We start from the raw sequence: 12,092 nt of genomic DNA on the forward strand, positions 1-12,092 counted from the left end.
GAATTTCAAGAATTTATTCGTTGTAAGATTGAGGAGACGGGAATTTTTGTAAGATTGAGGGCTTACAGCCTTACAAAACATTGCAGCCAAACAGTTTAGAGCAACGCGTAAATGTCGTAAAAATTCTTCATGGGCAATACAAGAAAAGAATCAAAATTGCCGAAGTACGCTTTTGAACGCCTCCTGTACGTTTCGTTGTTGAATCATGCTATTAGAAAGCTAGAACCACTGGGATAAACAACACAAGGTTTCGTTCATAATGTCAAACAATTTGAAGGTCATATGAAACAAACAAGAGGGATGTGATGAATTTGACTATCTCCATGGTATAATATCTCAATATCGCGCGTCGTCTATCATTTTAATCATCTCAAAATCTATGGTCTTGATGAGAATAAATTACCGAATTTTCCAAAGATGCTTCAATAGAAATTTCGTAGATTGTCAAGCATTGTGTGATGATGTCAAAAATGTTTGAGCGTAGTAATAGGATAGGACATATGCAGATGTACTACTAGAGAGTAAGCGAAAAAAAACAATCGTGTGCAGAAACATTATGATCATGGGTTAAGGTTAGTTTGCCTATTTTTGGAACTAAATTTTTTACTATTTTTTGTAATAATAATGGCGATATTGTTTACAGGAAAAATTTAATTATTTTCCCGCAATATATGAGGAAGTTTTGTATGTTAACCGCTTTTATCTTTCTCGATCCGGCTGTGCCTCCCAGATGAAATTATTCAAATAGATTAATAATAAGTTTGAAAGACCATCATGAGTCCAAAGATCTAGACTTACAAACAAGTGTATGGGTGACATCTGAGACATTTTGCTCTTATGAGATCGCAGAGGTCAAAGAAATCGATCGTTGAAAAGGTAGAAATCTCAACAATCATGCAGATACCTCTTTCTTGAGAATAACACGGAAAACAAACTTATCCGTTCCTGGATAAGCAGCCTCTCGAAAATCATATCTATGGATAGAATGGCAAATTTAGCACTTGGTAAATTATTCCTTCCCGAAAAATAATCAATTTTGGTAATTATTTCCGTGACTGAAGACTCCGAAGACTTGACACCTAACTAAGCATTTGATTCCGAATATAGATATATAAGCCAGAATTTTAAATTTTATAATACAGATGGGACCTTGTATATATATAAGGAATTAAGGATTTATTTCAATATATATATATATATATATATTAGTGAAAATGGGACATATTAAACCGAGGATTCTTAATAGTACGATTATTTTATTAGGCGAGATTAACATTTAATTCTAACACAACATATGTTTAAATGAGGGTACAGATTAACATCTTTAGAAAATATTCTTGAACGGAAGCTATTAAACTAGGCGATGATTACGGATATGTAGAGATTATGTAGCAAGGAAAGATAGAAAGCAGGTCGATTAAGATTTAGTGTAACCGTGATTCTTATTAGTTACGGAGAAAAAAAAATGTAATTTTTTTATTAAAGAATGAGATATTAAAGAGTATTAATAGTAATCTTATTAGATCATTAAAATCGTGTATTAAACAATAAATAAATAAAAATACCCACTATTAAACTGTAAATTGAATTAGTTTTTAGTCAAAGAGATAAATAAATAAAATTTTATACTTTGGCAAAAAGTAAATAATATATTTAAATTTCAGATTAATAAGTTTTACAATTAATTTATACTTTATAGAAATTATAAATAAAATAATATAATAAATAAAAATAATTATTAAATTTTTTACTACTGAATAGTTTAAAAACAAATAATTATTTAATAAATTATATAAAAATCCATAATTATTATACAGTTATTTTTTTATTTTATTTATATTTAATTTTTTTTATAAATTAAAATATCAATAAAATTAATTCTATAATGTCTTTCAATATTATAGACAATTTTTTTAATTAATAATAATAAGATTTATTATTTTAATGAATTTATTAAATATATAATAATTAATTATAATATTTGTTAATTTATATTATAAAGTCATCTAAAATAATATAACAGACTATATTTTAAATAAAAAATTTTAATATATTAATTGGTGATCCGCGAGTCAAGTAGCGAAAACGATAATAAAATTTGACGGAAATTTATTAATTAAAAGCCGCATTTCCGAATGTGGGGTTGTTCATGAATTTCTCTAGCCAAATGTTTAAATAACGCCATTTTTCTTTAATGAAATAGTTTTCCACAGTTTTCCCACCAATCTCATGCAAAAAAAATCATAATGTAACATTGGAAAAAAGTCCAATTTCTAAGAGATCTGAGATTCGAAAGACAAAAACTAGTTTTATCATACCATATCACTTGTATAATGAGTGTGAAAAAGTCTTGAATTTGTCGAGTTAGAAGTTATTACAGCATAGTTTACTAATAAAATAAATCAAAAATAAAGCAATATGCATGAAAGTTTAGTGAAATATAAAAAAATTTCCATAATTTGTACTTTTAAAACCTTAGTTTACCTAATAACATAGTAAATGCCGCGTGCTTCCAAGGTAAACTTCGTCAAAAAAAAGTTTTACACTTTGTAGCTTTGAAAAATAAAAGTGTGACATTTACTTTATTGTTTGTGTTATTTTTAGTAAACTATGCTTATAGTTTTTGTTACATCAGAAATCATTAAAGTCGGCGTATTATGACAAATTAGTATATGATTTGCGTCAAATTTTATATGTAATTTCTCTAGTTGACTCGCGGATCGTCAATTAAAAAAAAAATATTTATTAGAATAAAAAAAAAAAATATTATTATAGAAATGAAAAACTTGGTTATTTAAATTGGTTTAATTAAATTTTTAATTATTTAACAAAAAATCCAAGCTTTTTTTTAAAATTTTTTAGTAATAAATCTAATATATTAAATTAATTGATTTTTAATTTTATCCAATATCTGATTTTTTTTTTTATTTTAATATATTTAATATCAAGTATACAGTTTGTTTAAAAGAACATTAATCATTTATATAAATAAAAATAGCAACTATTAAGAAATAAATATCTAATTAAATAAATATAATTAATTACTAAATAATTTTAAATAAATTTGATAATTAATCAACTTAGATTTTCTGCAAGTTATTTTTTAATTAGTTTGGAATTCTAAAATTACCAATAAAAAAAAATGCATTTATATACATCATTTTAAAAATTTACCAGAAGCAGTATCATTCTGTAAAATATACAATTATAGGTTTACAGTTAAAAAAAAAAATTTTTTTTTATAATAAATTTTTTATCATTATATTTCATTAAGATTATTCATTTTTTGATTATTTGAAATACTTCATAATCATCTATTTTAAGTTGCTGATTTTTGGCTATAAAATTACCACAATCAGGATAAGAATAAGGACCATAACTATAAATTAAATTATTATCTTGAATAGAAAAATCCCAACCACCACCAAAAGAAGGACCATAATTGATATTATAACCTATTGCATAATCTGAAATATTACCACCATTTCCTATTCTAGCTATTTTTGGAGTAAAATTGTCATTTGAAGAAGGTTTTAATGGAAAAGAAAATAAAAAACTATCAAAAGTAGAATACCAACAACTATCACCTGATAAATAAGATAATTCTGAATGAGGTTTCCAATCCAATGGATTATAACCACCAATTAATTTACCATTTGAACGAACTTTTGTTATAGTAACAGTTGAACCTTTATTATCACATAATTTATGAAATTTTTTTGCTGAAAAACCATCCCTACTCGCTCTATATAATAATTTAAATGAATAAGGTAACCTTTTACGATCATAAAAATTGATTTCTTGTTTATCAATCCAACTTGAAATTATTGCAGCATGTTTTTGTTCAATTAATAAAGAATCCAATTTACCAGATTTTTGTGAAATTCTTGGGGGTAAAATAATAGTTTTAACCTCATATGAAGTATCTAAATTATAACATAAAATTTCATGAAATAAATCTTTTGGTATAATTTTTTTATAAGGTAAAATATATTTCCTAAATTCACTTGAAGTAATTTGAAACCATCTAATTAAAGGAATAAAATCTTGAATTAAATCTCTTAAATTATTAATATTATCTTCATTCCAATTAGAAAATTTTTCATCCTTATTATTATTATTATTGATTTGTGATAAACTCCATTTAATTAAATTATTCCAAAGATCAATTTCTTCTAAATTTATAACATCACGTTTAATTAATGATAATAATAATGATTTATCTAAAGTTAAAAATTCTTTTGATTTAAATAATAGATTTGGATCCTCACATATTACTTCAAAACAATAATCCCTTAATATTGAACATACTTCATGTCTAAAAGTTATTTTAAGAATTTTAATTGGATCCTTTCTTATATAATCATATTGATTTTCTAATAAATATTGTTCAACATGAAAAATTAATTTTTGTAAATTTAATTCGTCAGCGGCGATCAAAATTTGAAGAAGGATCGTAATTTCATGTTTAGATAATTCAATTTCAGCCGTATATAAATATTTAAGTAAAATTTCAAAAATTTTAGGAGAAATATTTGGTTTATTAAAATTAATAATTCCACTTTCTCTATGAGCCCAATTATTTGAAAGTGCACTTCGAAAATAAGTACATCTCGCCCTCAAAATTAATGAATGAACTTTAAATTCTCGTGAATCATTTCCTTCTCCGGCTTTTATGATTACATTATAATCATCTTCTTGATCCAATAATTTACCCATATCATTAGATAACTCGCTTAAAAGTTCGTTTGCCATGATTTGAAATTTAGTAAGTCTTTTTTATAGAAAGAAAAAAAATAAAAATAAAAATTTTAAAATGGGGAAAAGGGGGGGATTTAATTTATAATCAATTTTTAATACATTATAAGTTAGCGTTAAAAATAGTTATAAAATTGGTTTTTTGTGTGGCGTAAAGTCAACGTGGCATTTTGCGATTCGATTTGCAGCTTGTTGTACATATAAATAAATAGTACACCAATCAACGAAAATCAAAAACGAAGAAAAAATATTTCATTTCGTAGATTAAAAGTTTTCAATCATGAATAATGTTATTTGTACATAAATGTATTCATAGAAAGATCAGCCGCCGTCCGATTTGATCGGGGAATTTTTTATAAATAGTTTCACAATTCTTGCAATGTGTAAGTCAAATGTGTACTACATCACGGCACATATATGTATATATATCATAAGCCACGTTAAAATCATCGCAGGAACCACATGTATCTATTAACGACTAAAATATATACTGAATCTAATAATTTTTGGGAGAAATTTATTATGGAACAAATATATAATTATAACGTGGAATGCGTCTATTTAAATTTAAAAGTCAAAAGTATAAACTTTGATTATTTAGTCATCTGGTTTTTTTTTCAAGTTTTTCCTTCTACGAAAAATGGTAAAAAAATACTGTGTAATTTTATTATTGCAATTGTTATACAAAATGAATAACGGGATTGTTTATTACCCATTTCGGTATAAGGTCAATTACAAGAAATTTTTAGCCGCAGTTTCCATAAAGAATGTGACTAAAAGGATCAGCATCAAAGCAGGTAGATCATTTTTCGCAAATCAATTTTCGAGAAACGGGAAATCGGTTGTGAAATTTATGGGAAATTAGTTATACAGGTTTTTCCATATTTAACTCAGAAAATATTACTGCGCAGTATGCTTTAATATGCAAAAAGGATATTTTTAAACTAAATATTCATGTTGATGCTGATGATTACGAGCATATGATTCAGCCATGATTTTCATAATAAAGATTTATTGCCCTAGGTCCTAATGATAAAAGTAATCAATCCTAAAATCTCTTACTTTTTCTTTTCTTGGCACAGTTGGCGCGACGAAAATGAGATGATCATTTTGGTAATTTACAATAAATACGCTAAAATTAGAAGTCGGACTATAATAGTAATGTGATACAGGTTAAAGAAGGTAAACTTTGTCCTAAAATAGGATTACAAAGAATATAGATCTACGTTGATCAATAAAACTAAGAGTCTTCCAAAAAGACCAAACATTTAGAAAATAATTCATTTTTAAGAAGATATTTACTTGAAGGATTTTGAAGTTATTCATAACAAACATTTTATTTTTTTTATGCATATGCTAAATTTATAATAATATAGAGTTATGTTTTATGTTTTCTTAAAATAAATATGTATCCATAATTTTCTAATAACAGAGTTCAGATGATTGGTTTTGATTTCATGTGAGAATAAGATATTGGATGATTAAACTAGTTCTATTTAAGATTTTTAATGTTAATCATTTTTTGAATGAAATTACTATATATCATAATACGCCTAATATTTCGATCTACTTACTGCATGCATTTTTTACACACTCTTTTTTTTTATTGTACAATAAAATCATTGTTATTTATTGAATCGGACTTTTGAAATCTTTCTTTTTTTAAATAAAAATTGACAAACATATAAATTCTTCTTATTTTTAAAAATATATTATTATTCAAGAAAAAAAAAAATTTTTAAAACATTAAAACTTATATTATGGAAGGAAGTTCAAATTTAAGTCAGGTGAATTATATATATATTATTATATTATGTATACGTAAAAATTGACTAACCTATTCTTTTTATATATATAAAGTATAATTTATCCGATAATTTAGAAATTAACTATAATGTTACGTCGTCGTCTAAATTAACTTTACGTGAAACCACGTTCAATAATCGTATCCTCCTTAAGTTAGAAGAGGATGAATTTATTACGCCTGACGAAAAAGCAAAAGTTCTTATTAAAGAAATATCAGAATTAGAATATTTATATTCTTTAAAATTACTTTTCGAAAATCCAATTAATCGATTTTCACCTAAAATTCTTCGAGATTCATTAGTTGCTTTATCAGATCCAGATTCTTTTGATTATTATGATGTACAAAGTGTCGCTAGATTGGAATTACATTTACGTACTTGGGTGGCGGTTTTAGAACAAATTTGTTTTACACAAATGCGTTTAAGTAAAGAACTTCGAGATAAAGTTTATAATTCTTTATCAAGATTTGCCGAAATTCATAGAAAAACTACTCGTGTTATGCAAGAAGGAATTGATAATAAATATGCATCCGATTTTAATCAATTTAATCAACTTCAAGATAATAAGGATGATGATGAGATTATTAAAAAACGAAATTATAATATTGATTTTTTATTAATTCATTTACGGGATACATTACATAGTTTACGTGATGATGAGACTTGGTTTCAAGAAATTATACGAAGAACTAAAGATTTACTTAAAGGTGCATTAAATATCGCACCAGGAATTTTATCTGCAACATCAGGTATTCCTATAAGAAGTAACGTTTCAACAATGTCAATGCTTACTCAATTACGTCAAGGTTTAAGTTTTAAATATCCGGTGGCATCCTATTACGTAGATTGGAGAATAATGTTAATAATACAACGTAATCTTTTGATTTGGGCTGAAGATTCTGAAAATATTATAAGTAAAAAATTTGGAGAATTGGTATTAATAGAATATATTTGGAGTTTTTTAGAAAGAGAATGGAGTAATGTAATTAATAAATCAATTTTAGATTCTCAAAATAAATTTGATGAAATATCAAATAAAGTTTCAAAAACTTTAAGAAGTACTGGAAGTTTATTAAATGATATTGCTGGAAATGAACCTCTCGCTTTACCACATAATTTATGGTTTGGAATGTTGGATCTCGCACAAGATCTTATTCAAAAATCTAATCGAACTGCTACATATGGTCTTTGTTATTATTTAGCAATTGAATCACTTAATAAAGCTCCAAGTAGTTTTATTCAATTTAAAGCAATCGAATTATTATTACATTTACATAATATCGATAATCAAATGTTTTCAATAATTGAAATTGATTTTGAACAATATTCAGAAAATTTAATTGAGAATAATTCAATAACAGATTCTTTAGAAAAATTTCAAAACTTGTTAACATTTGTTAAAGAAAAATATTATGAAGATCTCAAGATTTTAAATGATGATATTGGAAAAGAAGGAGAGAGAGAAAATGGAAAAGGAAAAGGAAAAGGAAAAAGTTTTGATCTGAATACGCGTAATAATATTTTAGATATTATAGCGGATGAAATGACTTGTCCAATTAATAATGAACCAACAGATCAATTATGTATCTTAAAATGTCAACATATATTATCGTTAAATAGTTTAAATAAATTAAAAAAGAAAAAATGTCCTAAATGTCGAGAAAAAATTGAAGATAATGATATTAGATATTTATTACAAGATTCTATTTATAAAAATTTATATTCAAAATTTTTTGAAGCTGGATATATTTTACCTTCTATTGAATTAGAAGATTCAGGAGGTCAAATAATTGAATATGATAGTGATGATTCCAATAATCCCGAAGTTGATCAGATATTAACTAAAAAAAAGAAAATTATGAACGCGATTAAATTAAATTCAAATGTATTATTATCATCAATATTTCCAAAACTTTCAAGAAAACAACATCCGACATATCAAAATATTGTAAAGGAATTAAATGGAAACAATTATACAAAAGCTGAACATTGGTGTAACGAATTTCTAAAAACTTTTCCTAAAAGTTATTCCATGAGATGTATTTTAGCATATATTTATAGATGTCTTAATAAGTACGATAAAGCACATTCATATTTAGATGAAGCTATTAAATTAAAAGAAAAAACTCCAATGGCTTATTTCCTTCGTGGAGAATTATTTTTTAGACAAAAAGAATATGAAAAAGCAATAGATCATTTAAATAGATCATTAAGTTATAAGGCAAAAATAAAAAATCTATATGTAATATCTGGGAATAGTTATCTTTTTACAAAAAAATATGAATCAGCCTCAATTCATTATAATATTGCATTAAAAAATGATCCGAATTATTATAGTTGTCTAAAGAATTGCGCATATAGTTATGAAAAGCAAGAAAATTATTATAGCGCTCTAGAAACATTAGATAGATTACTAAGTATTAATAAGGATGATTCTTTGATTTTATGCTATTATGGAGAAATTTTATGTAATATGGGAATGTATTATGATTCTATACGATATTTTATAAAAGCGATTAATATAGATCCAGAAAATCGTCATATCCTATATAAAAGAGCTATTGCATTTTATGTTCTTCAAGATTATGGTTTAGTTTTATATGATCTTGATAAAATTATAGAATTGGATCCATTAAATAATTTAGCATATTATCATAAATGTATAACTTATCATACATCTAAAGATATTAATAATGCTATAATAGCATATAACAAATATAAAGAATTATCATTATTAGATTCTGATGATGTTTTAGCAAAGATTAAATTATATCATTTAGAATATTTATTAAAAATTAATAATTCCGAAGATTTAAAATATGAAATTTTATCAAAATTAAGTGATGATATTATTGATGATAAATTTTTACTCTTTATTAGATGTAAAATATATGTCGAATTAAGAAAGTATAATGAAGCAAGATTAGATTTGGATGGATTATTTGAATTAAGTAATGATAAAGAAATTCCGTCGATTAATTCATTACAAGAATATTCGGATTTTTGGTTATACTTGTGTGAATATTGTAAAATTGATGATTTAAATGATATTGGTATAGTTGATAATTTTTATAAATATATGTATAAAGGTAAGAATTTTTTTTTTTTTTCAATTAAAATAATAATAAATGCTAATTGACTTAATTATAGAACGAATGGTTTATTTCGTTTCATGCCTTACAAATTTGAATAATAAATTAAGTCGATTTCAAGATGATGATACAAATGGGTAAGATTTATATATTTGTTCTTATATATAATGTAATTAATTTTTAGCTTATAATTAATTTTATTTTTATAAATTTTTTAAGTTTTACGGGACGAATATTATCCCTTAAAAAAGAGAAAATGTTTGAATTGAATTTGCCAACATTTTATAATCTTTTTGAATTTAATTCATTTGGTACAAATTATTATATTATATGGAAAATAAATGTTAGAAAAGTAATTTCAACGGATTGTATTTTAAAATTTGTAGTTGAACAAGGAGAAAAAGTAAGTTTGATTAAAACTTTTTTAATATAAATTACGAAATTACGATATTAATTAAAATTTTTGTTTATTTATAGAATTCAAATGAACTTCATGCTAGAGAGCATATAATGAGATATAAGGATATATTAAAGTTTGAAGGTTTAGGTTGGCTTGAATATATGCTTCCAAAATATATATGGAAACCGAAATGTCGACTTTCAATTGAAATCACCGGTTCTATTGATATGGTAATAATTTATATTATTCAATTTTCTTTTCAAAATAAATAAAATAAGAATAGAAATTTATTATAATTAATATAATTATTTTTTAATTTATAGCAAATAGATTATGTTCGATTCACTAGAATTAATATTGGTAAGAGTAATAAGTTAATTCGTCTTCCTAATATGCGTTATTTATTACCAAATCATCAAAATATTTGTCAAAATGTTCCCGAAACTTTTAAGGATAAGTATTTTTTAAGAAAAGAAATGGAAAATTTGATTGAATTAAAAGATATAATTTAATTCATGGTAATTGTATATCTTAAGAGAATTCATATTTCATAATTTGTAAAAAAAATTTTTTCTTAAATAAAACGAACGATTTTAAGGATCGTGTATTTTCCACCTCAATTTTTCTTAATGATCAATCAGCGTCCATTGATAAATAATACAAATATAAGATCGTAACCTGCAGGACATTCAAAATCCCGACGCTCACAATCTTTTTTTTTTTTTAATTTTATATTGTTTTTTTTAAACGTTAAAATGTTTCGCTGTTTAATATATTGTAAAAATTAATACCGGTATTTTTTTTTATTAATGGGCTGCGTCGTAAAAATTAAATATTTTTATTAATATTTTTAAAATAATTTTAATAATACTTAAAATGAATTAATGTTATTAGTTAATTAGAAAAAATAAATTGCTTTATATTAATTTTTTGCATATATTTCAAAATTTCAAAATTTTTGTATTCATGTGGATATTAGTGTCGGGATTAATGAATTCGAATTTTCGGGATTACGATTGTGAACGTCAGTATTATTATAACATTGTCGATAAATCCGAACGTCGCACAAATCGGATCACGTGATTGATAGTAACACTATGAACTCGATATAACGAATTAAAAAACGAATTTCACGATCGAAGGTGCTAATATCCTTGATCCTATTATAGTAAACCCGAAATTTTTTGCGAACACCTCTTTAGGTTTCGTTAAATGGAACGATATTCACATAGTCGAACGGAACATTAGATAATGGAGTAATACTCCTATTCAAGCACGCATCTTCAACTCTCAGGTTAACAATTCTTCACTTCTACCAATTGAAGAACATATTTCTCATGGCTCCATAGATTGGGATTACACTAAGTCATGGATGAAATACAATCCACTGGATTCACCTACCAGCAAAGCCTTATCCCGCATTCAAGGCTCTAAAGTTAAAAGATCTAATTTCATATATCCCACGGCGGACAAATTATCCACGCCTTTATCCTACTGGCCTTATCAATTGTCCTGATTGCAACTTGGAAATGGATTCCAATTCCCACATTGGCTTATGTGAACGACATCATGATGACATTAAACAAGTTTTGACTAAACACAAAAATGTCTTGATAGACTTGCTTACAAAACACACGAACATGGCCACTTTTGACATTGCGGATCGCGTAACTGCGTCACCAATTTTTCGCCTTCTCGACCATCTTGATGAAGGTCCCTTCCTTTATCACATCCAGGACTTTTATTGATTCACGATTTAATTCCTACTGATCTCACTTCATTATTTTACAACTACATAAGTCCACAATCCTCACGTGACCCTCTTCTGCTGAAATATGTCGCTGATTTCATTCGTGATTTACAGCTCGTGACTTGGAGAAAACGTACTAATCACTCCTTTAAACAATGGGAACGCTCGTTAAATATTACCAGAAAGGATAAACTTTACTATCGTTCACGGTTCCGAGATGCTGACACGCCTACATCGCGTCGCAATTCGCGTCGCGAAAATGAACGTTCTTCTACTCGCGCACCACG

The 12,092-nt window shown here is 25.5% G+C and overlaps 3 protein-coding genes across 3 annotated transcripts; 2 read left to right on the forward strand and 1 right to left on the reverse strand.

The window, feature by feature from the left end:
- Window positions 1–129: 129 nt before the first annotated feature.
- OCT59_006416 (uncharacterized protein) lies at window positions 130–734 on the forward strand (the record flags this gene model as incomplete). The annotated part of the gene is made up of 4 exons (XM_066141251.1): window positions 130–185; window positions 278–326; window positions 550–572; window positions 644–734. 4 exons carry the CDS (start codon window positions 130–132, stop codon window positions 732–734), a joined length of 219 nt encoding a protein of 72 aa, XP_065998059.1.
- Window positions 735–3,279: 2,545 nt separating this feature from the next.
- On the reverse strand, window positions 3,280–3,788 carry OCT59_006417 (uncharacterized protein; the record flags this gene model as incomplete). The annotated part of the gene is made up of 2 exons (XM_066141252.1): window positions 3,280–3,689; window positions 3,776–3,788. The coding sequence occupies 2 exons, from the start codon at window positions 3,786–3,788 to the stop codon at window positions 3,280–3,282; spliced, it is 423 nt and encodes a 140-aa protein (XP_065998060.1).
- Window positions 3,789–6,518: 2,730 nt separating this feature from the next.
- On the forward strand, window positions 6,519–10,660 carry OCT59_006418 (uncharacterized protein; the record flags this gene model as incomplete). Its single annotated transcript, XM_025313914.2, has 6 exons — window positions 6,519–6,545; window positions 6,619–9,652; window positions 9,714–9,792; window positions 9,875–10,058; window positions 10,133–10,285; window positions 10,379–10,660. The coding sequence occupies 6 exons, from the start codon at window positions 6,519–6,521 to the stop codon at window positions 10,565–10,567; spliced, it is 3,666 nt and encodes a 1,221-aa protein (XP_025186442.2). The 3' UTR covers window positions 10,568–10,660.
- Window positions 10,661–12,092: the final 1,432 nt, after the last annotated feature.

Source organism: Rhizophagus irregularis, chromosome 14 (assembly GCF_026210795.1).
Source record: "Rhizophagus irregularis chromosome 14, complete sequence".
Taxonomy (NCBI): Eukaryota; Fungi; Glomeromycota; class Glomeromycetes; order Glomerales; family Glomeraceae; genus Rhizophagus; species Rhizophagus irregularis.